Genomic DNA, 26,718 nt, shown 5'->3' with positions numbered 1-26,718 from the left:
CTGTGGAGCATGTCTGTGGCAATTCTAAAAACCAGAAATCTTTTAATGTTCCTACCACTTCCCGCTGCATGACTAAGCATAATGACAGGAGACTGGGAACGACCTGTGGGCAGATGAGGGTCACAGACCGATGTGCCCCAGCTCTGCAATGGCGCCACCCTTCCCGAGGGACACCTCGGGGGCGGCAGGAGTTGTAAACTGGCCACGGGGCACACGTCCCTGCCTACTATAAACGCAATGCATGTCCGTGAGGGCACACGGGAAACTCAGCACTGTCTCCGGAAGGGGTGGGGGGCTTCACAGCGCCCCTCTGACACTCACAGGTCTGGTCAACCTGGGGCTTTCTTGCAGAGCTCGTCTTACCATCATCTGGTCACAGAATTTGTCGTTGAAGGAGTTTGGGAAGAGCCTGGTGACCGAGGTCAGGCGGTTGACCACGTTGAGGGTCAGGCTGCGGTAGTCGCCCAGCATCATCAGCAGGGGCCGCATGTGCGTGTGGATCTGGTCGACCTCGATGGTGGCGCCTTCTAAGAACTGTCGGAAAAGACGAGTTAGGAAAGAAAAACAGGCAAGTGAATGTACTTTACGGTATGTAGCAACTTACATTCAACTCCACGAAAGGAAAATGGCAAAATTCTTTCGCTTTGTGTGTGTTTTTGTGCAAAAGCTGAATAACATAATCTAGAAGTTTCTAATAAAATGTGTCACTACGTCCACACTCTCCCCATTCTGAGATGCTGACTGAGCCCAGGCCTGACCTCTACCCTACCCTGAGTCCAGTCTGGCCTCCTTTGTGCTATTTTTTTTTTCCCTTTTTGGGTCACACCTGGCGATGCACTGGGGTTACTCCTGGCTCTGCACTCAGGAATTACTCCTGGCGGTACTCAGGGGACCATATAGGATGCTGGGAATCGAACCCAGGTTGGCCGTGTGCAAGTAAACGTCCTCCCTGCTGTGCTACTGCTCCGGCCCCTTCATGCTATTTTAGAAGGTCTGAGACTCTGGCCTGAGGCATCACAGCCAGCCAGTGCCTACTTTTTTAGTTGTTGGGTGCTCAGGAGCTACTTGTGAGGTGCCGAGGGACCGTGGAGTGCCAGGGGCCCAACCTGGGCCGCCCCCAGGCCTCGTGCGGAGGCGACAGGCGTCCCACCTTCCTCATGCAGGCCTCTCCGGCCTCCTGGAGCTCACTGTTGGTGGAGTTGAGGGCCTTGAAGAGGGCGGCGATGATCTTCTCTCGGGACTGGGGAAGGTAGTTACAGGCAGCAAGAGCATCTGCGAGAGAGTCGCCAAGGCGATTTCACGATTACTAACCTGAACAATACGTCAACAACTTCCATGTCTACAGACCCAACCTACGGGAAACGGGGACGCCGGTGGCAGGGAATGTATGCTGGTGAAGGGACGGGTGCTGGAACATCGCGTGACAAACCCGCCATGAACAACTTTGTGGCTGTGTGTCTCACTGTGATCCAATTAAAAAAAAATTTTTTTCATTGAAACACTCGACTTTTGGACAAAAAAAGTGAATCACTAAGCCTTTATCCGCATTCATCGGTGGTATTACCCAAGTGAAGTCAACCACCGACTGACAGCCAGGACAAACCTCACACTCGGGCGGAGGGGAGGCTGGACGGGGAGCGCACAGGGAAGTCCGTGGCGCCCGAGGCGAGAGCATGCCGACCCCTGGGCCGAGAAGGACGCTGGGCGCCGATCCTTCCCCGAAGGCCTCAACAAGAATGCTCTGGCCCAGCCCCCGCACCCCGGCCCCCACCCCCACCCCAAGAGGCCAGAAAGAGAGAAACTCGGACGGCAAGACGGGCGGTGGCAGGACTCACTGAGGGCGGCGATGCGCAGGGGCACGAGCGACGGGAGGCTCTTGTAGCACGGCAGCTTGGTGAGCGCCGAGTCCTCGGCCTCGCACAGGTTCAGCAGCTGAGGGAGAGAAGCGTGTCCAGGCTGCTCCGACGTGTGCAGCGACTCGGTCGGAAACAGGACCCCAACTTCGCACCACGAAGCGCAAATTCAACCCGAATACTACAGAACCGGAGCACCACCGTGGAACTGCCCTTCTCGTCGGAAGGTACTCATCCGATTCTCCGACATGCTTCTCAGCCGGGAGAGCCCCCAGCAGACCCTGCCCTCGAGCCCCGGCACCGCAGGGTCCCTGGAGCATCCCCAGGAGCAACCCCCAGACCTAAGCACTGAGACAGGAGCAGCCTGAACACCACCACAGGCGTAGTACCAAAAACAAAGTTTTTCATAATTGGAAATTCAGATTCAGGGTGAACCAGGAAGAATTTGCTTCCTTACAATTTTTTGCCTCGGTTGAACACTGCCTCTGGAAATACGATTTAGATCTCATAAAAGTCTCAAATTGAGACTATCTGCCAGACCCAATCCTTAATGTTTTGACAGTGATACTCGTGATCTGGTGGTACCTGCAGTTTAATTTCTGACCGTCAGTGTGTAGCCACGAGCCCACCCAGGGTGCTGACAGGGAAGCCACGCGGCACCGCGGAACCGCTTCATGCTACCTGAGCAAAAGCAGAACCAGGCGGGCCAGTGCGGGACCAGTGTCCCGGAAGGAACAGGGAGGGGCCAAGGTCAGCGCTCCAGACCCTGGCCTGTGGCGTATTCAACTCTAATATTCAGTCTCTGCAGTTTCAAACTGAGGGAACTGCCCCCTGGGCTTCCCACGTGCCCTCAGAGACGCCTGCGGGCACTCACGTGCCATTGCCAACAGCGTTACGTGCCCGGTGCCAGTCTCTGTCTGATGCCAGGGGATGCCGGGCAGCAGCAGTGGACAGGCCGAGCAGGCCCCGAAGAGCCGTGCCAGTGCCGGGGGCTGACTCACACACAAGTGTGTCCGAGTATCTGCGGTCCCTGCCCACCCCGCCCGTCTCGGGGCGACACCCATGCCAGAACCACGTCCTTCCTGCACTGGGCAGCCCCGTGCCTACCTCTGTGTAGAACACCTTGTGCTCCACCACGTTGAGGTCCATGGTGAAGAGGCGCGGCTGCAGCGTGGTGCAGAAGGTGTTGCCCTCCATCAGGCCAATCTGCGCGTTGGCCGGCTGGTGCCGCAGCAGGTGCTTCTTAGGAGGAACCATGTCCTGGAGCACCTGGATGGCCAGGAGGGAGCACCACTGAGCAGCAGCCCTCGGGGAGCAAAGCCCTTCCATTGCCAGGGTCCAGACCGGCTGCTGGGACAGTGGCCGGAGCAGGGAGGCCCGCCCACCAGACAGACCGTCATGGCGCCGAGCCCGGGGCCCGCGCGCCCCCACTCACCTCCTTGTGGGGCTCCATGATGACCGTCACGCTCTTGCCGGTGACCTGGGCCAGCACCTGCAGCGAGTGCATGGCCTGCTTCCTCACCGTGGAGTTGGGGGACGTGACCTCCCGCACCAGGTCGTGCGTCACGTGGTGGAAGGACTTCTCCTGGGCTGCCACAATGTCCTCGGCCCGCTCCTCGTCCTTCAGGGGGGTCGCACAGCGCATCAGGAGCTGCTCCAGCGTGGTCTTGGCCATGGCCACGGCCCCATTGGACACCTGCAGGCCAGGGACTCCTCAGAGCGCGGGCGGGGAGGCCCCACCACACGCACTGTCTGAAGGGGACAGTCAGCCCCCACCGGCCCCGGGAACACGGCCCGGCATGACGCCTCCTCGTCCCCACTCCATGAGAACCTTCCCACAGGGGATCCCAGTGAGCCACGCGGGAAGCCAACCGGGGGTGAGGCAGGACCCTCACATCCCAGACTGACTGGCCCGCCCCCCCACCACCGCCGTCCAGCTGAGCTGCAGCTGAGTCACACAGGAATCCACAGCACACAATTCTCGCCCTCTGCAGACGCCCCAGGGACGGGGGACAGGGCGGAGGCCCTGGGGAGCATCCAGGGGGCAGAGCTGACCGACACTGTCTCCCGCCGACCTCGTCCCGGGCAAGCAGGAGGGCTCTCGGCCTCTACCCACCTCCCCAGTAAGGTCCATCATGACGAAGAGCAGCGCCTTGAGGAACGTCTGCTGGTTCTGCAGCACCCAGGTGAGCGGCAGCCGCTCCATGAGGAACTTGATGGACACCACGCCACCCAGCTTGGCGTACCAGGCCTGCTCGTAGCAGCAGGCGCACAGGCGCTCCACGATGTAGGAGAAGAGGGGCAGCTGGCACGCCTGGGGGGACACCCACACAGTGTGACCGGGGAACATTCTAGAATGATCACACAGTGGCCGAGCCCCCAGGCCTCCTTACCCTCTCCTTAGAGCCCAGGATGATGCTCGCGACGTCGAAGATCACGGCCAGGGCCACCTCCCCGATCTTGCACAGCTCCTTCTCCTCGTAGGCCATGCAGATGGCGATGGCATCGATGAGGACCAGGGGGTCCATGCCCTTGGACCCGTTCTCCTCGCTGTGGAACATGGCAGTGCTGGGCTGGCCGCCCACCTGGTAGCACGGCAGCAGGAAAGGACCTGCAGGTGGAGAGTGTGAGGGGGAAGCACACACACCCTGAGCACTGGCTGCAGAGCACTAGGGGGGGAAGGTCCCAAACGCAGGCCCCTGGAGCAGACCAATGGTGAAGCGACCCCAGACTACACCAGCGTGTGCAAATACCCAGGCGCTACTTATCACGGAGAAAAAAAAGAGTCAAATGTACGACAAGTACATACTTAATGTATGTTACTCAACATACCGTTTAACACGTAAACGGCGGTATCTTACTATTTACTGGGAAACAGCAAGCAGCACGTTTTACTAAAGACCCGGACTCCCCCTCAGTGAGCACAAAGCCACCACCAGTGTCTCGCTCATTCGCGCCTACAGAAAGGAAGGGATGAGAGTAAAGAGCAGCCGCCCAGGCCCCACTCACCACACTGCTGGGCCACGGCCACCATGGTGTAGTGGCGGATCAGGCTGGCCACGAAGGGCAGCGCACTGGGCCGGAGGTCCTTGATGACCGCAGACATGAAGGCCCCAGTCAGGGCCTGCTCGAATGTCTTCCGGGCGGGCGTGTCCTGCGCTTTGTAGCGGTGGGAGATGATGACATTCGGGATGGTCTTCTCCGTGAAGCTGCGATACAAAGTCAAATCGGCTTGAGCAAACGCTTTCTGCACTCTCCAACCTGCCCGTCCCCCCACAGACAGTGCCGTGCACAGGTCTCTCTGCTTCCATTTCAGCAGCCTCTGGCTTCGAGTGTGAAGGGCACTAGAGAGATGCCCACGACTGGCAAATGCCCACCAGCTGGGCACGAGGGAGGGCAATACATGAGCACTTTCAAAACGATTTTTTTTTTTTTTTGCTTTTGGGCGATGCTCAGGGGTTAATCCTTCCTCTGCACTCAGGAGTCTCTCCTGGAGGTGCTGGGAGACCCTATGGGATGCCGGGGATTGAATTGAACCCAGGCCGGCTGCATGCAAGGCAAATGCGAATCCCTGCTGAACTATCGCTCGGTTCTCAAAATGATTTTGTCTTAATGAAGTTGATGCGCGACTAAAAGTTCTTTTAGTCAAGTGGACATCCTGATCTCCTGTAATCATCACATAATCAAGTGAAGGCTCCAAAAGTCAAAGAATTAACTCAATTACAAAAGAGAAATAAAGAAAAGCTTAAAGGCAGCTCCACAAGCCTGTTCTACACTGAGGAGTCAGTCCCAGCTACGGAACCGGGGGAAACAACAGATCGAGCAAGGCATCGCCACCCCAGAGGATTAACTGAGACACAGGGAGGCAGGGGACTGAGTGACAGAGGACAAGAAATAGCCACTCTGGACGAGCTGCAGAGAACAGGGACCTCAATGACCCGAAACTCACCAGGCTTTCTGCACCCCAGGCACGGAGGCCCTTCCCTGCCAGGTGCAAACACATGGGTGCGGACGGAGGCCCCGTCCACGGCAGCGCTCGCTAGCAGACACTGGGGTCAGAAGCCCGGACTAACCGAGTCCCACCAGCGTTGCAGCCAATGCTCCCCAGTGTTCCCGGCTCCCTCAAGAAAGGCAGCTCCGACTTCGGCCAAGAAAACTGCAGCCTGAGAAGTCACATGCTGAACTCGCTACTGGCTGCATCATCCCCCTGCTCCTGCTCTGGTCACTGTCTCCTGCTGTGCCCATGGGCGGGAGGCCCTGGGCTACTTCCCGATTTCCTCCCGCAAACACTACCTGGCCCCTGGAGTGGTGGTGTCACTGCCCTTCCCCCCAGGCTGCCCTGGAGTGACCTGGTGCCCGAAGCCCACTGGCTGCCGTCAGCCCCTCCCCCGCCAGGCTGGAGGCAGGGCCGTGCGCCCCACAGGACCCCGGAAACAATGATTGTGCAGAAGGCAGAGGCGTCCTTCCAGAGGCAGGCTCGAGGGCCAAAGGGGCAGGGCACACCCGCCCACAGAGCAGCCACGCCCAAGGGACGTGACCACACTTGAAGGCCATGTGTCACTGACATGGAACACTACAAAAAGCAATTTCAGAGATAAACGTAGCCCCCCAGTTGGGTGGGCCTGGGAGTCACTGACATCCGCCAGGGGAACGAGTCCCACCTGGTCCCCGACAAACCTCAAATCATAAAGACAGAGGCCCAGACTGTGGACAGGCTGAGACACTGGCCTGCAGCCCACCCATGCCAGCAGCGTGAAGGACAAGGGGGGCCATGCCACCCCCTCAGCTCCGCAAGTCTCCTGCTCTGCTCCAGTCACACCAGAGGTTCTCAATGATATCACTCTTGCCAAGAATCAACTTTGTCTGACACCACACAGGAATGATCCAAAACTGAATAAAAACTTGAACACTAAAACCTGAAACCATAAAAATACATAGAAGAAAACATGCGCCCTAAGCAACGGGGCTGCAGCCTCAGCACTAAGTCTGGAACCGTCTCCCACGGCAAGGGAAACAAAAGCAGAAACGCACGAGACCAGGACACACGACACAAGAGAAGGCCGCCCTGAGGGAGCGCTGATCGGTGCATCATGCATCGTGCATCGTCTGAGAGACTCTCTCAGCTCCGTCTATTTGTTGGATTTTGTCTTCTAATTGTATTTTGTTTTTCTGTGGGGCCACACCCAGCAGTGCTCAGGGCTTACTCCTGGCTCTGTGCTCAGCGGGGGGCCCAATGAGGTTCCAGGGATCGAAGTCAGGGCAAATGCCCTCCCTGCTGCATTACGGCTCTGGCCCCAATCAAGCTCATTTTGCACAGCCTACCCTTGTGTAAGGGAGCTGGCGTCTGAATCCGTGCAGATCCAGTTCTCCTTCCGGTTAGTCGGCCGAGTGCTACACACTGCCACAGTCCCTGTGGACATGTGCTTATGCTCCGGTGTCCTTCTAACATCCACACTCACTCGACAGATGCTGAGACATCTGTCTCACTGCAGGGCTCACTACAGACCAGAAAGGCCAACACGCAGGAGAGACCCACCGGGACTAGAGGAGCACGGCCGTGACTGCTCAATCCTCCAGGTAACGCAGGGCCACGGAGACGCAGCCCAGCCCCCAGGAGCCCCTAGAGCCTCCCCCACCCTCCGCCCCACGCACTTGGGGTGTGCCAGCAGCTGGTAGAGGGCGTGCTTATTGTCCTCCAGACTCATCATGGCCACCAGGAAGCACTTGATCACCTCCCACGCCTGCCTCCGGTAGTAGGGCTCCGTGTTGGCGCTTTTCAGGCAGTCCAGGGCGGTCTCGATGGCCTACGACGAAGCAACACAAAGGTGGGAGTCAAACCTGGAGCGGAAACGTGCGGCACCTCCCCTGTGGGGCCGAGGGTCCCAGCTCGCGCACACCCTCTGCACGAGGCCCAGCAGAGCTGCTCTGGTGGGCAGCAGCGGGCACGGGCGAGGCTCGCTGAGGCGCTGTCTCCCGAGGGCACCCTCGGCAGCCCAGTTCCAGAACCAGGTTTCCACACCTCCCCAGCTGAGAAGCTCGGGCTGGGGGGCTTTGCGGCCATGGAGCCCACATCTGACCCCTCTCAGGCCCACAGCAGACAGGACCCTCCCCTCAGGAGGCCATGCCCTGTACGGGGGAGCTGGAGCCGGGCCCTCCCCGGGGCTCTAACCCAGATGAGGGGGAGCGCTGGGAAGCGCGTCTCACCCCGAGGTCCGGTGGGCGACGCCTGGAGGGGGTGCAGGTGCCACATATGGGGACAAGAGACAGCACCTGTGCTTGAGGGGGGCTGCCACAATGATGGAACATTTATTCAGGGGGATCGGGCTTCTCACACAAGGGCACTGTGCCGAGTTCTGGAAGGCCAGAGCTGCGTGAGGCTGAGCATGGGGAGGGAAGCGAACGGCTCGAGACCGGGCCCTGGCTTAAGGGCTGAGCCAGGAGCTGAGGGTCCAGCACCACAGCCTCTGAAAACACGCAGGACACAAAGGCTAAGTAAATGCTCTGGAAGGGAAACCATGCGGAAACGGTGTGCGCATTGGGGGTAAAGGAAAAAATCAATGTGACCTAGAAGATTATAGTGAAGAGAACAATGCGTGTGTGACGAGCATCAGGGGCCGAAGGCGGCCACACAGTGTGAAAGGGACCAGTCTTCAACAAGGACCATCAGAAACAGCGGGGAGGGGCGGGGTGGGGGGAGTGTCTGGCAAGAAGCTGCTGACATATCAGCTGCCCCCACAGTGAAGTGGTATGAGCGGCCACGGCTCCTTCAGAAGTGTCCCCCGGGCCCCAGGTACCTTCTCCATCGGGAGCTGAAGAGACGCTTTACAGTCGGAAAACTCCACGGTGATGCTCGGGCCCTGGACTTCAGTCACGACGTAGTGCAGCTTCTGGGACTCCTTCAGCATCTTCCGGTTGCTGCCGCCAAACTTGCCCAGGACGCGGTAGGCCACGTGGGAGATGCTGTCGGCGGGGTTGCGCAGCGTGCGCCACAGGGCCTGGGGACGAGGCATGTCGGTTCAGGTCCCCCGGCGGGACACAACCCAGCGGTTCGCAGAGCAAGATCCGAGTCAAGGAGAACCAGGCAGTGGACACTCGGCCCCTACCCCCGCAGGTTCCCCTCCCGGGGGAGGCCTGCTCTGGGTCTGAGGCAGAGTCCCCAAGAATGTCTGTTGTCACTGAAAATGCACAAATAAAAGCGGCCCCCACACTCCTGAAAAATGGCAGTCAATGCATTAGAAAGACGCAGTGTTCAGCAATGTACTGATCAGGCGTACACACCTTAGAGCAGCAGAAGGGAGACGCAATCTGCTAGTAAAAGCCCTGTGCCTGGGTCAGCCACAGTGACCCGATCCCCCCTCCTCAGGCAAGGACAGGGAGGCAACTCCCAACAGGGGACACAGTACAGACAGTCACCGCCGACTACGAGCACTAAGAAAGCAAGATGTCAGGGCCAGACAAGAGCGGGGAGGGCTCTGGCCTGGCACAGAGCCAACCAGGTTGGTCCACGGCATCCCACCGGGTTCCCAGAGCACCGCCCGTAGCGATCTCTGAGCGCAGAGCCGGGATCGAGTGAGACCCAGAAAAAAGGAAACAATTTTTTTAAATGAAATTTAAAAAGCAGAAAGTGAAGGAAAGCCCTGGTCTCTGTTCACTCAAAGCCCCAGGGAACAGAAATTCTGAAGTATTTTCCCAAACAGTCTCCTTGGCCAGCTGCTCCATTTCCTTCAGGCTGGGCCGGCAGCTCGACCTTGCCTTAGGAGCCTGTGCTTCTTCAGATAATGGACAGCCAAGGGCAGCTACATAAATAACAGCACCATTTTTTTGTCTTTTTCTTTTTGGGTCACAGCCAGAGATGCTCAGTGGTTACTCCTGGCTCTGCACTCAGGAATTACTCCTGGCGGTGCTCAGGGGACCATATGGGATGCTGGGAATCAAACCTGGGTCGGCTGCCTGAAAGGAAAACGCCCTACCCGCTGTGCTATCGCTCCAGCCCCACCACAAAACCATTAATAGCCATTGAAGGCAACCAGCTTAGCAGGGCAGCTGAAGGTCAGCAAAACAAAGCCACACTTCAGCGGCTCCTGCCTCCTGCAGGTCTGTTCTGGGCTGAAGCTCAGGGGGAACCCGCAGATGACCCCTTCGAGGGGAGGGAGCGGCACCCACCTGCATGAGCTCTGCACGCACGGGCTGGATGTGGTCGTAGAGGAAGTCGGGCTGCAGGTTGTCCACGCACAGCTCCAGGGTCCGCAGGCCCTGGCTGACCAGCGTCTGCGAGCCGTTGAGGGCGGACACCAGGGGGTCCATGAGCATGGGCAGGTAGGGCAGGAGCGAGCTGAGGCGCACGGGCACCGTCAGGCAGAGCTCCACGAAGAGGTCCTTCATGTGCTGCTTGTGCAGGCCGCTCTGCAGCATGTTCAGCCCTGCGGGCAGGGGGGCGACAGTGGCTCACAGCCTCCCACACCCCCGGGACCCCCCCATGTCTGTCACACTCACAGTGGCGAGAACAGGCTGCCCTTGATCACTATGGTTTAAGCTACAATCTCCTCCAAATCAATCCCACCCAAACCCTGAGGCCCGAGCACAACGCACTCGGTTAACGCTTGGGGTTTCACCCATGCACCTCGGCAGTCTGCCGGGAGGCCGTGATGGAAGTCGATGCTCCAAAATAAATTTAGCATTTTAACCCAGTTTTGCATCTGATTTGTAAGAATGGGAGATGGCTTCAGGAGCGTGACCGAGCATCTAGCGAGCTCTCCTTCCCTTCCTGCCCCGAATCACAGGGTCCTAAGCAGTTCCAGAGGAAGAGCTGGGGAGAGAGGCGCTATCAAGGCGGGCACTGCAGGGCCATGACACCAGACTCGGGCGGTAAGGTGGACAAGACAAAGGCCAAGGTCGAGTGCAGAGGGGGCTGAGGAGGAAGTTGGCAGCAGTGCGGAGCTGCAGGATGAAGTCGCTGGGCAGACTCCAGCAGGAAGGAATGACAACGGGGCTGTGGCCAGGCAATGTCTGACCAAGGCCCTGGCAGCACCTCCAGCCAGGTGACACTGGAATATACAAGCATCTCTCACGAGTCCCTGGGTAAACAGGTAACGAATGCCGTCTTTGGAAAGAATTTGCAAGTAAAAAAAAAATCACAAGAAGGGGCTGGAGTGACAGCACAGTGGGTAGGGCATTTGCCTTGCATGGGGCCAATCCGGGTTCGATTCCCAGCACCCCATATGGCCCCCTGAGCAATGCCAGGAGTAATTCCTGAGTGCAGAACCAGGAGTAACCCCTGTGCAGTGCCGGGTGTGACCCAAAAAGCAAAAAAAAAAAAAAAAAAATCACAAGAAGAGGGTCTGGTTCCACCAGCAAGTCAACCTGTACCCACAGGGTGAGTTCATCAGCAGCCTAATGGTGCCTTCAGGCTTCCTGATACCTCAAAATTTGCCACTGTGCTTTTGGCTGGTCCCCCAAAACTTGTGACGAAGTTTCCCAAGAAATCAAAAGGCCAAAAGTCAGGTATGTGAGAGTCACACCCACTAAACTACCTCCGGCTCAGCCATACTGGCTCATTGATCGGCCTTACTTCGGAGACCCATAAATAAGTCTCAAAACGGATCAAAAGACGCACTTCATCTCGGACCTGCGCATGGCTGAAGAGACTGGAGTAAATCGGAGTTAGGTTGGCCTGGTGCCCACCCAAGCAGGACCCCTGGCAGCCGCCTGCTTCCACAATCCAACATTACTGCCACGCCCTGGCCTGACTCCACGGTCTCAGGATGGACCTCACCAAGATAAAAATCTGCTGAAAACTTGGATATGCGGGTTTTGTGACTGAAATCTCCAGGTTTCCTCAGAGTTGGGGTGGGCTACCTCCCCCCACTTCCCAATACTCCTGAAAGCACTGCAGTCACCCCACGAACCAACTCCAGCGCCAACATGTAAGCTCTACCACTGTCCTTACTTCAAAGACCCACAAATAAATCTCTAAAGAGATCAAAAACTGCAGTTAATCTCAGACCTGCGTGCCCTGGTGCCTGCCAAAACAGAAGCCTGGGCAGCTGCTTGCTTTCACAACCCAAAATCGCCACCATACCCTTGGCCTGACTCCACCGTCTCAGGACAGATCTCACCGAGACATAATCTGCTGAGAATTCTGGTATGTGGGTTTCTTGACTGAAATCTCCAGGCTTTCTCGGGGCCGGGATGGGCTACCTCCCCACACCTTCCGCTACTTCTAGAAGCCTTGGCAGTCACATCCACACCCCAAAGCTGCCACCCAATTAGAAAGCTGCTCCAGCCTTACCATCCCAACAAAAATACTGAATGACCTGAACAAACACCATGACCTTTTAGCACCTCTTAGTATTGCAAACCATAATGCACAAAAGGAAAAGGAGAGAGAGCACGAGAAGGAAAGTGCTTCCCATAGAGGGAGGCTGGGGGCAGGGGGTGGGGAGTTGGGGGATGGTGGAGGGAAATGGGAGACATCAGTGGTGGGAAATGGTCACTGGTGGAGGGATGGGAGCTGGGTCACTATATGACTGAAACCCAATTATGAACAAATTTGTAATGGTCTATCTTAAGGATAGTACCGTCATCCCGTTGTTCATCGATTTTGCTCAAGTGGACACCAGTAACATCTCCATTGTGAGACTTATTGTTACTGTTTTTGGCATATAGAGGGATACTCTCGGTAGCTTGCCGGGCTCTCCGAGAAGAGCGAAGGTATCGAACCCAGGTCGGCCAAGTGCAAGGCAAACGGCCCTACCTGCTGTGCTAGTGCTCCAGACCCATCTCAAGGACATTCAATTAAAAAAAATTTTTTTAAATGTGGAGTTCATGCCCACTTCAGTCGGTCAGCTTAATTGGTAGCTGAATAAAAAGCAATACTCCTACATTAAAAAGAAAAAAAAGAAAAAATAATCCCTTTCCATGAGCTCATCTCCACAAAAAATACTCGTTTGACTGTTTCTTTGCCATTGCTCCTGTGTGGGGCCAGGACCACCGTGGCAGTGCACAGGCCACATCCCATTAACAGGGAGAGTGTTTCCACTCAGTGCACAACTCAGAAGCATCCTCAGGACCTAAGATCTCCTGTAGATAGATATCGATAATGCATTCCTAATAATTTCAGAATTGCAGGGTCCTGGTAATTAATTGTACGAATAAGCAACTAAATTAAAATACAAACTTGTAAACTAGCTCCATAACTTGCTTTCCCACTTCTGTTCTGATTCTCAGGAATCCTTCCGCTGATAGACTAGAAACCGTGGTCTAGATTTTCTTACAAATGCGACAACAGTGACAAGTCCTAACCCAGGTAACTGAAACCTTCCGATTCCCATTCTCATCGGAAAAGGGAAGGAGGACCCCTCAGAACAGAGGGAAACCCTTCTGGGTGCCACTGCCTTTCATGTCCAGGGGATGGGAAGGGACAAGCACACACCCGCCTCCCACCACCAAGCCCTTCACCAGCGCAGAGGGCAAACCCAGCACCCAGGGAAAGGCAGCCGGCCCCATGCACGCAGACAGGTCTGGGGCGACCCACACGCCGCTCTGACCTTGCAGGAGGTTGGGCAGGAGAGGCAGGAACTCCTGATACAGGAGGTCGTGGCTGCCCCCGCCGATGGAGCGGAACAGAGCCCGGAGCAGCAGGAAGTAGTTGTACGGTTCCTTGGCTGTCTGCGCGAGCTCCATGGAGCTGTTCACAATCTTGTGCAGGTGAGGCTGCAAGGTGGGAGAGACGGTCACACACTCTTAAGTGACGGGGTGTGAGGGCTTCACACAGAAACGGAGGGCAATTCTGATGGACTCAGTGCAAAAGCAAAAACGAGACCTTAGCAACTTTTCACTCCAAATTAACTGCCCTTAAATTAAATGAGTGACACACATAACCTTGTAAGGGGCTCCACAAGCTCTCAAGGACGCTCCCAACGGCTAGAGTCTGGACTGTCCTATCAAGCCTCAGCTCTGGCTACTGTCAGCCAAACCGGATGTAACGCTGGCAGAAATGGACTCATTTGACCTACCGAGTTATGCGGATACGGATTACAATAAATACAACTTAGATAACTTTTATATTAACACAAAAGTTGGCTATGGTTGTTGACTGACTGCTAAAAAACTGGAAAGGCTGGAAGCCGTAGACCACGAACTCCAGTACTTTCCATCACTGTCTGTACATTCACTCTGAAAAAAAGCTCTCCTATCTTGAAAGTGTCCTTTTGGTGACCATATTCAGCTTTCAGTAGTAATTAAAATCCTCTGCCATACGTGAATTGGGAATTGGGTTGGGGGCCACCTCAGTGGTGCAGGGGCGAGGGAGCACAGGTGGTGCCCGGTAGGGGTGGAGGGTGGCCATAGGCAGGCAAATTCCTTAACCCTGTACTATCTCTGGCCCTGTGTGTGCATTTTTGTGGGGCTTCTGCTCTGCCATCTGCCGGTCCTAGTTCTGCAGTAGGTTGGTCTCGCAGCATCTGTCCTCCAGGGCCCCATTCCAGGAGCCGGTTCCCCTCCGCTGCCTAACAGGACAACACGGAGTGAATGAAATCTATGATTTAACGGAGGAAACTCAACAATAGCCCTCCTAAAGAGATGTTCATGGATCGCCCTAGAAGAACGAACAGAAAGAAATGCAGTTAAAAGCCAGCGATAAGCGACCGCAAGCGAGGCCCTCTGCCCCTCCCAGGACTCGGACAGGGACAGTCCTGTCCTATACGCCCTCTGCTGGGAGGCCGGCTCAAATGCAGGCCTCACGGCCAAGCACATGCCCTGTCACCCCATGAATAGCGACCTCCCAGCAGGGCCCCGGAGCCACCCTGCAGGAGGGCCCAACCTCAGCCATGGGGCGACACAACAGCCACCTTCCAGTGTGACTGCATGCCAGGGATTAGGCCTGGGACTCCGCAAGCGTCCTCTGGCCACTGAGCACTCTCTGGCCCTATCTTTTTTTGCATACAGTGATACAAGGGCTCCTATCCATAGAACTGAGAAAAAGAAACTAAGTCTTGTTTCTTTAGGGGGACAGGGACACACCCTGTGAACCCCAGGGGTAACCCCTGAGAACACTCTGAGGATGGTATCTGGGATCGAAGCAGGTCAGCTACCTGCAAGGCAAGCACCTTACTTCCTGGACCATCTCTCGGGCTAAGAAACTGAGATTAAAAAGAAAATCGGTGCTAGCACAGCAAATGGCAATTTAGTGACTATATGAGAGTTCTGAAGTTTGCCTTTTAATCATCACATAAAATAAGCTCTACTTACAAACATCTAAAATTTATTTTTACACTAAGGTCATTATTTGTTGCAAATATTTCTTTTTTGGTGCTGTTGCAAATTTTTTTTTTTTCCTTTTTGGGTCACACCCAGCAATGCTCAGAGGTTACTCCTGGCACTGTACTCAGAAATTACTCATGGTGGTGCTGGGAGAACCATATGGAATGCCGGGGATCGAACCCAGGTCTGCCCTGTGTAAGGCAAATGCCCTACCAGGTATACTATAGCTCTGGCCCCTGCAAGTATTTCTTAAAAAGCACTTTGCACTAGAAATTAAGCTTCCATATGATCCTACAATAGCACTTCTGGGAATATATCCCAAGGGTGCAAAAAAAAAAAAAAACAAACAGCAAAAATAACATCTGCACCTGTATGTTCATTGTAGCACTGTTCACAATAGCCAGAATCTGGAAACAACCCGAGTGCCCGAGAACTGGACCGGTTAAAGAAACCCTGGTAATCTACACAATGGAATACTATGCAGCTGTTGGGAAGATGAAGTCAAGAAATTTGCTTATAAGTGAATGGACATGGAGAGTATCATGCTAAGTGAAATGAGTCAGAAAAAGAGGGACAGACAGAATGACTGCGCTCATTTGTGGAATATAAAATGAGACTGACACCTTAGAACAGTAGACACAAGAGCCAGGAATAACACTCCATAGGTGGAAACCTGTCTCATGAGCTGGGGGAGAAAGCAGCTGGGATAGAGAAGGGATCACTAAGTCAATCATAGTTGGAGGGATCGTTCGCGATGGGAGATGTGTGCTGAAAGTAGATAAAGGACCAAACGTGACAGCGTCTCAGTATCTATATTGCAAACTATAATGCCCAAAAGTAGAGCAAGTGTATGGGGAAAATTGTCTGCCATGGAGGCAGGGGGAGGGTTATGACAGGGGACAAGGGGGACATTGGTGGTAGAGAATGTGCACTGGTGGAGGGATGGGTGTTCGATCATTGTATGACTGAAACTCAAACATGAAAGCTTTGTAACTATCTCACAGTGATTCAGTAAGAAAAATTTTTAAAAAATTATTAAAAAAGGCACTTTGCAAACACAGAAAGCATTGCTCCGTGCCACTATTCTGGGGCCTTTTGTAACCTCTCTCAAACCTCATGAATGGTCAGAAAATGTGTCCGTTCTGCATTTGCCAGGCAGCCACCCAAAGCCTCTTATGAAGTCTGGGTTGCCTATATGTGTGGTGACTTAGCCCACCACCCCAACGGTCTCCCTCAGGAGAGCTAGGGACATAAGAACATATCCAATCAGATATGACATCACCAGTCTTTAGCAAATACTTTCTCCTATTTTGAGTGTGCTGTTGGAATATGAGGGTATTGAAATAATCACACCTGATCTTATTATCTACCACCAGCGGGAACACAAAGTGCTACTTCATATCCAACCGAACTTTACCTTCAGCATTTGTTCATTTTCAGCTGCAAAGAGGGAAACTGAGCCAAAGACCAGCTTGAAGAGCTTGAGGTACAGGTTGGAGAGCTCCACGTTGGAGCCCATCTCAGGCAGGCGGTCCAGGAGGTACTCCACCAGGATCGTAGCGAACAGGGCAGAGGTAGTAGGGTTGGCCAAGAAAGAGTTGGCAACAATCTGTCAGAGAAAGACACTCCTGTGACAAAACCAAGGCTTCCCCCCAGCAGCTCCAAGAAAAACAAACTTTTATTTTCTTTTGTCTGGGGGTCGTGCGCAGCAGTGCTCAGGGCTTGCTCTTGCCAATATTCGGGACCACATGCAAAGGTGCCGGGACTGAACCGGGGTTGGTCGCATGCCAGGCAAATGCCTCAATCCCTGTTCTAGTTCTCTAGCCCCCAAAGTCACAAACTTTCCAAAACTATACAAGCAAACCACTACAGACACCCCAGAAATTAGTTATCCACCAGAGAAAAATGGTGAAATACATTCACAAAAGACTGAGAGGAGTTTGCTTAGAGCAGACTTCAACCTTAGGATCAAATACCAATAGCCGACATCGAACACACACCATTCACAGGAATGAGAAAACTAGCTCGAAGCACCTTAATCTTTGGGAAAAAAAAACTTTTGAATATAATACTTCACTAGAATTCTTACATTATTGAGAAAACTCTTCCAAGGAAGGGGGAAACCAGGTATTCGTGACACAAAGGAGCTTCCTTTTTTCACAGGCAACTCCCAGGGGCCACTCCCAGGAGGCCTGGGCCCAGCTGCCTCCGCGGCCACGAGAGATATGCTTGGCCTCACAGAGCCGGGGATCAAACTGCAAGGCACGCAGCAATCTCCCTGGCCCTCAACAAAGTATTTTTAAGTTGACGTGGGCAAGAATGCAAGAAATACCTGAAGAGCATAATTTTTTGAGATTCTTTCCACCATGTAAGGAACGGTTGTTTGAAAGATTTCCTTAAATGTTAAGGGATTCATCATTGTAAACACTCCGGCAAAGTGTTCCAACACTTCCTTCTCTTCCTTCATTCTCACAGTCTGGCAGTTTGCTACGCGAATGTATGTCTGTCCATTTCCTGCTATCTGGACCTAGTGTGGCGGAAGAAATAAAAACAAAACCCAAAGTCAATGAATCGAAACCCACAATCTCTGAACACACTCAAAACAACCCGATCACAAGATGTAAGTGGCCCAGCTTTTCAAACTCGAGCTGCTCCTTTATTTCAGAAAATACTTGTAGGTGGGAGGGAGTTTCATTAAAAAAAAAAAAAAAAAAATTGAATCTTATGTTTCTACTGCACAGCATGTACACCGTCCCCCAGACAAAACATATGCTCAGACACAAACTGTCCTCAAAGTCCCTGACATGTCACGGAGCGGAATAAATGTGTGCATAAAACCCACTAAAAACCATAACACCCAAAAGGAGAGAGAGACTAAAAGGGAATGTGTCTGTCACAGAGGCAGGGAAGGAAGGGGGGGCAGGGGGTGGCAGGAGGATACTGGGATCACTGGTGGTGGAGAATGGGCACTTGTGGAGGGATGGGTACTTGATCATTGCATGACTGAAACGTAAGCACTAAAGTTTGTAAATCTGTAACTGTATCTACGGCAACTCATTAAAAATAAATAAATAAATAAGTAAATAAACAAACAAACAAATAAATAAATAAATAACATAAGGAAATAGAGAAAAAAAAGAGAAGAAACCCGCTACGTGGTCCAAATAGCAGACTTCTCGGTGTCTGGGGGAGCCTTCTCTCCAGCCTGTGCGGAGCCCCCTTACCTGATAAATGTCCAAAGCCTGCATTGCGTACTTCACAAGTTTTATGTAAATCTGAGTCTCTTTGGGCTGTAACTGCTTGTTGGGAATGAACTGGGCTTCTGGAAGGGAAATGGCACAGTAAGAGGCGGAGCCCGACCCCCAAGTGAGCGGGACCGCGTGAGGGGCACTGGGGAGCAGGATTACCGCCAGGCGCTTTACACGACGTGATCCCCCACGTGATGGTCTTCACGCCACAGACCAGGGTCTTCACCAGACTCCGGCAGTCTGTGACCTGGAAAGTCTGCTTGTCCTCCTTGTCCTTTTCGCCTTGCTTCTCGAAGGGAGGCACTGGGGCTGGCGTCACAGGGGTGGTGGGGGCCGGGGGTGGTGGCGGGGGCGGTGCGGGGGCAGGCACGGGGGCAGGAGAGGGGGCGGGGCCAGGAGCTGCGGGGGCAGTGGGCACACCGGGCAGAGCGGCGTCCACGCCTCCCAGCTCCGACTGAGGCTTGCACTTCTTAAAAATGGCAGCGAGCTGGTAGCGCGCAATTGTGTGGAACTTCAGGACAAAGACCTGCAGGGAGAGGCCGTGTGAGGCAGCGGCCAGCACCCGCACAGGCCCGGCCCGCGGAAGACAGAGAGCAACGCGCTCCTGCCGTCACCTGCAACGCCTCCCACTCTCCTCGCAAAGGCTCGGGACAGCAGGGACAGGCCACACGCAAGGCCAGATGCAGGCCGCCTGCCCCACGTTCACACACTGCCCCTGGCCCCGGGTCGATCTTCTCCCCGCCCGGGAGGCGCCCGGCCGACCGCGCGCTCTCCGGGAACAGCCCTCTGCAGAGAACAAGCCCCAGGCTTCCCGACCACTCTGAGACCCTCCCGGCCCAGACTAACCATGCTGGCTGCCCAGGACACTGACTGATGAGCCCAGCCCCCCCACCCCCCTGCAGGCCTGGCCCCTCTGGGCACCTCCAGCATCCGCATGAGTACGTCCCTGCCGTTGCCGCTCTCCTGCTCGCTCTTGGAGCGGATACAGTCCACCAGGTTGAGCAGCAGCTTGCAGGACATCGTCTGGATGCTGCTGGGCAGGGACTCGTCATCGATGTTCTTGGCGAAGAGCTGGACGGCGAGGGAGAGGTCGCCGAGGGGCAGGTGCTGCCGCACGTGGTGCACGAGGTCGGCCAGCGTGCTGTAGGCGAGGGGCCTGCGGGCAGAGACCCCAGTAGTGTGCATCCTGCCTGGGGGGGTAGGGGGTGCTATCTCCAGCCCCGGCTCCTTCTTCCCAGGCTGCGGAGTGAGCTTCCCACCGACGAGGTGCCAGGCAAGTTTGGCACTTCGGATAAACACCGCGTGACAGGGAAACCGCTGTGTGCGGTCGCCAACTCAGACATGCCCGTGTCCGGTATACACAGCCATGAGCCACGCACTGAGCGAGGACAAGGGACGCCACAGCGGCGAAGCAAACAGACCCTGCCCTCAGGAAGCGCCTTCGCAGGAAGAGGAACATGAGCCACATCAGGCGGGCGTGAGTGCGCGGCCAGGAGAGCCCCACACAGACCAAGGTCAGGGGGAAGGGCAGAGGGGACTCTGGGGGGAACAGGGACCCGGGCGGCAGCAGCCAGGGCAGAGCCGAGCGAAAGTCTGGGTCTGGTGTGAGGGCCACCAAGTGCAGGGGCATCAAGGAGCCACGCGATCTCACAGACAACCCTGGTTCAAACCCCTACACACTGGAACCACCACACGACCAGGGGTCCCCCCTGAGCACAGGGCAGGATGGGGTGGGGGCGGCAAAAAAATAAACACATTTGGCCATAGTTTTACATCTCCTTTGTGTAATCAGTTTTTTCCCCCTCTTTTTTCTTGGTGGATTATCAAATACTCATTTATCAAAATAAGATGTTTTTTCTTTCTTTTTTTTTTTTTGCCTTTTGGGTCACACCCGGCAATGCACAGGAGTTATTCCTGGCTCTGTACTCCTAGCTCTGCATTTGGTGCTCAGGGGACCATATGAGGTGCTGGGAATCGAACCTGGGTCTGCCGCGTGCAAGACAAACGCCCTATCCTCTGTGCTATTATCGCTCCAGCCCCAAGATGCATTTATTTTATGAAAAGCAAAATGCTAATATCAGTCAGAGCAATTATCTACGACTTACAGCAAAACAACTACTCTTATTTCTCCCTTTAAAATAAGACAATTAAAAAATAAAAAGCAAGCAAAGGCTCCAGCTGTGGTTCCAGCAGTAGGACATGCTGGTCCAGCCCGCACCACGCAGTGTGGCTTCCCAACAATTAACAAAGGTGAATTAAGGTACGAAGGAGGGACTGGACAGTGGGCAGGGAGCTGGCCTTGCATGCGGATGACACGATCCCAGCACCACCACCCCTCCCAGCCGCCGTGTGGTCCCTGAGCCAGGAGTGACCCCGAGAGCAGAGCCAGGAGAAAGGCCTGAAACCACCCAAGGTCTTTCAGAAAGTTCTGCGGTTTCCAGTGGCATCAGACTAAAGGCCAGCCAGCAATTTCCTGAAACCGGGTTGTCGTGTTCAGGAGCAGCCACCAGAGGGGTCTCGCCTCATACCTGAGGGTCTCCCGAGCGGTGTAGCCTGCGCCGATCAGCACAGATTCGTCAAACAGCTTGTCCATACAGGGGATGAACTCTGGAACACAAATAGCCATCATGGTGTCACCAGCTCAAGGGCACAGCAGGTCCCTTCCCAGCCACCGTGCGACCCCAGGGGGCCTGGGAAGGGCAGGAGCCCCCAAGCCAGGCTCTGCAGGGGGAGGTGTGACCCCGAGCCCACACCTCAGGCTCCCCCATTCCTGCACTCAGCACCCCGGGAATGACTCCTAAGCACCCAGCCAGCAGCTTGCTCTTGAGCACGGCAAGTTGGGCCCAAACCCAAACAGAACAGGACAGATGGGACTGCGTGGGCATGGCTGAGGACAGTCAGAGAAACTGGCGGTCTGTCCCCCACCAGGCCCACATGTCGAGGGACACAAGCCGCCCATGGTCACAGACAGCCAGGGTCACATTCAGTGTTGCAGCAGGGAGTGCATGAGCCGAGAAGAACTGAGCTTCATGGCCCAGAGAGAACCCGGCCCAGTATCACCTGACACACGCCCCACACCCAGACCTGATCAGGAGGCGCCTCCCATGTCCTACCGCTTGGCATCAACTGTCTTGACAACTCTGTGCTGTCCAGTAGGGGAAAGCAAGAGGCCACACATTCCCGACCCCAGCGAGGACAGAGGCCCAGGACAGCACCCAGCACTCTCGGAGGTCAGGGGCCCCAGCTCTCTGCAAGAAGCGCACTAAACAGTCCCAATAATCCTGCGGTGGACGGTGGAGGGACGCGTGACCACACCCTCTGTCCCCACTCAAGGACACCGTCTGTTTCCACAGAGTCAGAGAGGGCAGCAACTCAGGCTCCCGAGGCCTCTACCCCATACTGCCTCAGGAAACCCTGGCCCCGGGCAGCCGGGGGACACCGCACTTCGAGAACAAGCCCGACATCAAGGGCGGCTCCAAACAAAGCCCACTGTCCCCCACCGGCAGCTCGGAGGGCCGGAGATGGCCCAGAACAATGAACATGCTGACGCCCGCTCGGGCCGCACCAGCCGGACAGCGGCTCACTCAGCAGGTCGCTAGCTCAGGCCAGAGGAAGGCACACACATCCCAACCACCCTCAGAAAGGAGCTGAGAGGAAGGAGCAGAGGCTACGAGACTTCCCAAGATGCACAGTCCAAGGAAAAACGCAGAGCTACTAAGAAAGTAAACTGTGCGGAGGGAAGAATCACGTCATAAAACGGCCAAGATGAAGGAGGGAGAGAGAAGAAAAGAGGGGAGAGACAGACAGACAGACTGGACCGTGAGTACGGTGGTAGGGGTTCAATCCCGGCATTGCATACGGTCCCGAGTCTCACCAAGAGTTAATTCCTGAGGGGCTGGAGCAATAGCACAGTGGGGAGGGCATTTGCCTTGCACATGGCAGACCCGGGTTCAATTCCCAGCATCCCATATGGTCCTGAGTACCGCCAGGAGTAATTCCTGAGTGCATGAGCCAGGAGTAACCCCTGAGCATCGCTGGGTGTGACCCCAAAAAAAGCAAAAAAAAAAGAATTCCTGAGCACAGAGCCAGGAGAAAGCCCTGAGCACCACGAGAGTGAGTGAGCGAGTGAGTGGGGGAGAGAGAGAAAGAACGAGAGGCAGAGAGGGAGAGAGACCAGAGACAGAGACAGAGAGGGAGTGAGAAAGAGAGCTAGAGACAGAGAGGGAGAGAGAGAAGCAGACAGCCCAAGTCGGGTGAGAGGCAGGGAAAGGAAACAAGAGTCAATTCAGACAACATCAACTCAAAGACGAAGGCCGAGAGGCAGCGGGGAGGGCGCGGCTGGTCTCGCCCTGCGGGCACGTACGGTTTCTGAGCTCCGTGGTGAGGATGTGCTTGGCGGCGATGAGCAGCTCCTTGCGCAGGTGCGCGGTCTCGGCGGGGCAGCTGGAGAGCAGCTGCAGCATCCCCTTCACCATCTGCTGCGAGTACTTGGTCACCAGCTCCTGCAAGGGAGGGGAGAGGCTCGCTGGGGGCAGGGGAATGTGCAAGCAGCACTTCCTTCTTCCTTCAGTGCCAGAGATGAAGCCCAGGTCTCACGCGCACAGCACGGGCTTTACCACTGAGCCACCGTCCAGGCCCCAGAATATTCCATAAACCTCCCAAAGCTGCTGCGTTAGACTAGGCCGGACCCCAAAGTAACAGGTCTAGTTAAGCAGCATCCAAGAAGTCTGAAGTCTGTGGACACACAACGGCCACTGTAGGACAAGTCACAAGGAAAGGAGACTTCCCACAGGACAGCGTCACCATGGATCGTGATACTGTCCAATGTTAGGCACGGTGGACAAGGGGTTACTCCTAGACCTGCCCGACTTTAGGCAGAGTGGCACGATTTCACGACGAGGGAAAGAAAGCAAACTTTTTAAAAAATTCCAATCAATACGTAACACCAGAGACATCTCTACCAACTCAGAATAAATCTATCGTCATCGTTTTGTAGTGCCTTAGGACGGCAAGTCACCAACACGCTGAAGCTGACAGAAATACTAAGAAGTGCTACCCGAGGCAGAGGCCTTAAACCATGTTCCACTTTCTCTGCAATTTTATGAACTGAACAACCTTCTAGCATGACCTAGAAAAGCACTTTCAAAACATTTGATAGGGTTACAAATACTCTCAACGGGTACTTTTATTTTAAACACTGCAGCACACTTATTTTTACTTGATTTTCCTGAAATAAAATCATTAACCCAAAATTCACCTCTAATAAAATTCCACTACTATGGATCACAACCAAGTTTACTCCATACTTTAGAACCATTAAATTGTGAGTTTCACTCAAAAATACCGCATGAACTAAAGGAGTAGAAGGCATTTTTTCCCTTCCAGGTCTTATGATTTGAGTAGTTAATACTAAAAAGCAAATTTTTTAAAAAAGCAAAACCGTTTCACAGATTTTTTTCAAAAAAGCATTCAACACTTCTGTATCAGTTTGAGAATGCCATTTTTTGAAAGTTCTCGATCTCTCCCACATCATTTGTTAGGCAACTTCCAAAAAAATCTAGAAACCTCTTAAGAAGTATCTATGTATCCTTTAAAAGGGCAAACTGTACACTGTGTGAATCAGACCCTTCTTTTCCTGGTTTTGGTGCCACATCGAGCAGCACTCAGGGCTTTCTCCTGGTAGTGGGGGACCATGCGTGGGGCCAGGGCTCAAACCTCTGGCCCGTGAATTATATACTAAGGATTATTTTTCTTAAATTGGAACTCAACTGTCCATCAACTGGTGAATGGATAGACACACTGTGGTACGTCCAAACAAAGAAATACTGCGGCCACATTGCTCCTTGCCCATCCCCGCCAAATTCACAGGTTGGAAGCCTACCCCCAGAGTGACCACATCTAGAGGGTCTGACCACATCGGGAGGTCAAGAAGCGAAGTTGACAGGACTGTGGCCAGTAGAATAAGGAAGATGGCTCTCGTCCCCCTCACCAGCCTGGGAGGGTGCAGCAAGCCAGGATGAAAGCCCTCAGCAAACACCAACTCTACCAGTACCCGAGAGACTACTATGAGAAAACCGACGTCCACTCTTCAAGCCGCTCAGCCTGTGGAGTCGAGTGACGGTAGCCTGGCAGAATGAGCCAACCAGCCATCAATAGAAGCGACGGACGCTGATGGACGCTGATGGCACACAAGGACAAACCTTGGGATCACTGGTGAGAAAAGCTGCCACACTCAAAAGGTCATACAAAATCCATTGCATAGTCTTAGACAACCTAGGAAAGGCGAAACTCAGGGACTGAAAACAGTGTCTGTCAGGAGCTGGAAGAAGGAAACCGGCGCAACACAGACAAGGAAATCTGGGAAGTGACCAAATGCTCCCCCTCTTGATTTGTTGATGGTCACCAACATGCATTTGTCAACTCACAGAACTGTACGCCTAGAAAAGGTAATTTTTTTGTTTTGGGGCCACATCTAGCAATGCTCGGGGGGTTACTGCCAGCTCTGCACGCAGGAATCACTCCTAGTGGGGCTCACGGGACCGTACGGGGAGCCCGGACCAAGCCTGTACCAGCCTCATGGAGGCAACGTCCTGCCCCTATACTGCTGCTCCTGCCCTCAGATGGTGAATTTCACTGCATATAAATCATCTCTCAAGAAAATCCAATTTAGGGGCTGGAGCAATAGCTCAGCGGGTAGGGCATTTGCCTTGTACGCTGCCGACCCAGGTTTGATTCCCAGCATCCCATTTGGTCCCCTGAGCATCGCCAGGGGAAATTCCTGAATGCATCACTGGGTGTGACCCAAAAAGAAAAAAAAAAACTTAATTTAAATTTTAAAAACAAACCAAAGTCAGGAGACTTACCTGGTAAATTCTGATGATATAAGCTAAAAATGACAATGTTTTGATTTGAGCAGCAATGAAATCAGCATACAACTCCTTGTTGTAAAGCTTATGTTGCCTAAATGAAAAGTAAGTAAGAATTTCAAACATTAGCTCTTAAATCTTGACATGACATTAAAATGAATTAAAAACTTACGAAAATCACAAAGACCAAGATTTGGTTCCCTCACAGGAGAGAGCACGGTAATAGCAGGGAGATGTGACTTCCAGCCACTCCGAACATCACGAACACTGAGCGGCTCCCGAGGCACTACACAGCGCTTAGTGCCAGGCCCGTGACGCTGGTGTCCACTGACGCCCCCCGGGCGCGCTGGGCTGCCTGTTTCTCCGTGAGAGACACAGGCCAGGACCGCAGACGGAGCCCACTCTCCCTCAACCCCACCCTCTTCTGACTGCAGCCACAAGGCTGAGTCCCGGCAGGAAACGTTTGCTACCGTAACAGGAAAGCTCCGAACAGGAGGGAAAACTTCAGGGGAGGCTATAGAGGATGGACACAACTGGTCAGAGTCCAGGAGACAGTTAGGAGACCGGCGTGCCTGCACTGACACTAAAGAGCAGGGCTTGAGGGCGAGAAAAGTTTCAGTGGTCCCCAAGTTACAAGTACAGTGACCCTTAAGAACAGGTCTAAATGATGGCTGCTTATTACTTGTATTGCAAACCATAGCAACCAAAAAAACAAAAGAGTAAGAGGGATTGTGCCTGCCACAGAGGCAGGAGGTGGGAAGGGGTGGGGGGAGGGGAAAGGATACTGAAAACATTGGGGGTGGAGAATGGGCACTGGTGGAGGGATGGGTACTTGAATTGTTTGACTGAAACGCAATCATGAAAGTCTGTAAGTCTGTAAATGCATCTCACGATGATTTATTAAAATGAAAAAAAAATTAAAAAAAGAAAAAAAAAAGAATAGGTCTAACGGGACTGGAGTGATAGCACAGCGGGTAGGGCGACCCGGGTTGATTCTAAGCATCCCATATGGTCCCCCAAGCACCGCCAGGAGTAATTCCTGAGTGCATGAGCCAGGAGTAACCCCTGTGCATCGCCGGGTGTGACCTTCCCCCAACCCTTCACCCTCCCCCCCAAAAAAAAGAATAGGTCTAAATTTACCATCACCAAAAAACAATGTATTACTTACTTCCTCTCAACATAAGGACTACTGGCACCCTCACTGAAAGGCTAAACCAAGATTCAAGAGTCTGAGGCACGGGAAATTTTGCCACACTGTAGCTTCATGTGTGTGTTGGGCTGCCTCAGCTGCCCGGGACATCTCACCTGGCCTGTGCAGACACTTGGATCGCAATAGTGTTCATGATCAGTGGCACAAACTCGGCGACAACATTGTGGATATTCAGTTTGTAGAGCTAAAAGCAAAGAGATTTTCATGCTTTGACGCTCTGGCACACCAAAGACACCACAGAAGCCATTCTCTCAGCACGTGTGGCGCCTAGCAGAGTGAAC

General features: G+C 54.1%; 1 protein-coding gene across 8 annotated transcripts in view; it reads right to left on the bottom strand.

Annotated features, from left to right (window-relative positions):
* TRRAP (transformation/transcription domain associated protein) overlaps positions 1-26,718 on the bottom strand; it is an 81,516-nt gene that overhangs the window by 40,573 nt on the left and 14,225 nt on the right. For all 8 annotated transcript variants that reach the window (XM_055134618.1, XM_055134620.1, XM_055134619.1 and 5 more), the window contains 21 exons: positions 26,533-26,621; positions 25,225-25,321; positions 22,725-22,863; positions 20,890-20,968; positions 19,283-19,517; positions 18,521-18,887; positions 18,338-18,435; positions 17,446-17,640; positions 16,531-16,722; positions 13,400-13,565; positions 10,017-10,273; positions 8,648-8,848; positions 7,506-7,657; positions 4,863-5,062; positions 4,247-4,464; positions 3,970-4,167; positions 3,289-3,549; positions 2,961-3,122; positions 1,836-1,932; positions 1,151-1,272; positions 364-534 (listed from right to left, as the gene is read on the bottom strand). In XM_055134618.1, coding sequence (XP_054990593.1) covers positions 364-534; positions 1,151-1,272; positions 1,836-1,932; positions 2,961-3,122; positions 3,289-3,549; positions 3,970-4,167; positions 4,247-4,464; positions 4,863-5,062; positions 7,506-7,657; positions 8,648-8,848; positions 10,017-10,273; positions 13,400-13,565; positions 16,531-16,722; positions 17,446-17,640; positions 18,338-18,435; positions 18,521-18,887; positions 19,283-19,517; positions 20,890-20,968; positions 22,725-22,863; positions 25,225-25,321; positions 26,533-26,621 — 3,696 coding nt within the window. The remainder of the gene's footprint in view (positions 1-363; positions 535-1,150; positions 1,273-1,835; positions 1,933-2,960; positions 3,123-3,288; positions 3,550-3,969; positions 4,168-4,246; positions 4,465-4,862; positions 5,063-7,505; positions 7,658-8,647; positions 8,849-10,016; positions 10,274-13,399; positions 13,566-16,530; positions 16,723-17,445; positions 17,641-18,337; positions 18,436-18,520; positions 18,888-19,282; positions 19,518-20,889; positions 20,969-22,724; positions 22,864-25,224; positions 25,322-26,532; positions 26,622-26,718) is intronic.

This window comes from Sorex araneus, chromosome 4, assembly GCF_027595985.1.
Source record: "Sorex araneus isolate mSorAra2 chromosome 4, mSorAra2.pri, whole genome shotgun sequence".
NCBI classification, from domain to species: Eukaryota; Metazoa; Chordata; class Mammalia; order Eulipotyphla; family Soricidae; genus Sorex; species Sorex araneus.
Note: the sequence above shows the minus strand (reverse complement) of the source record. Positions and strands in the feature narration are given on the sequence as shown.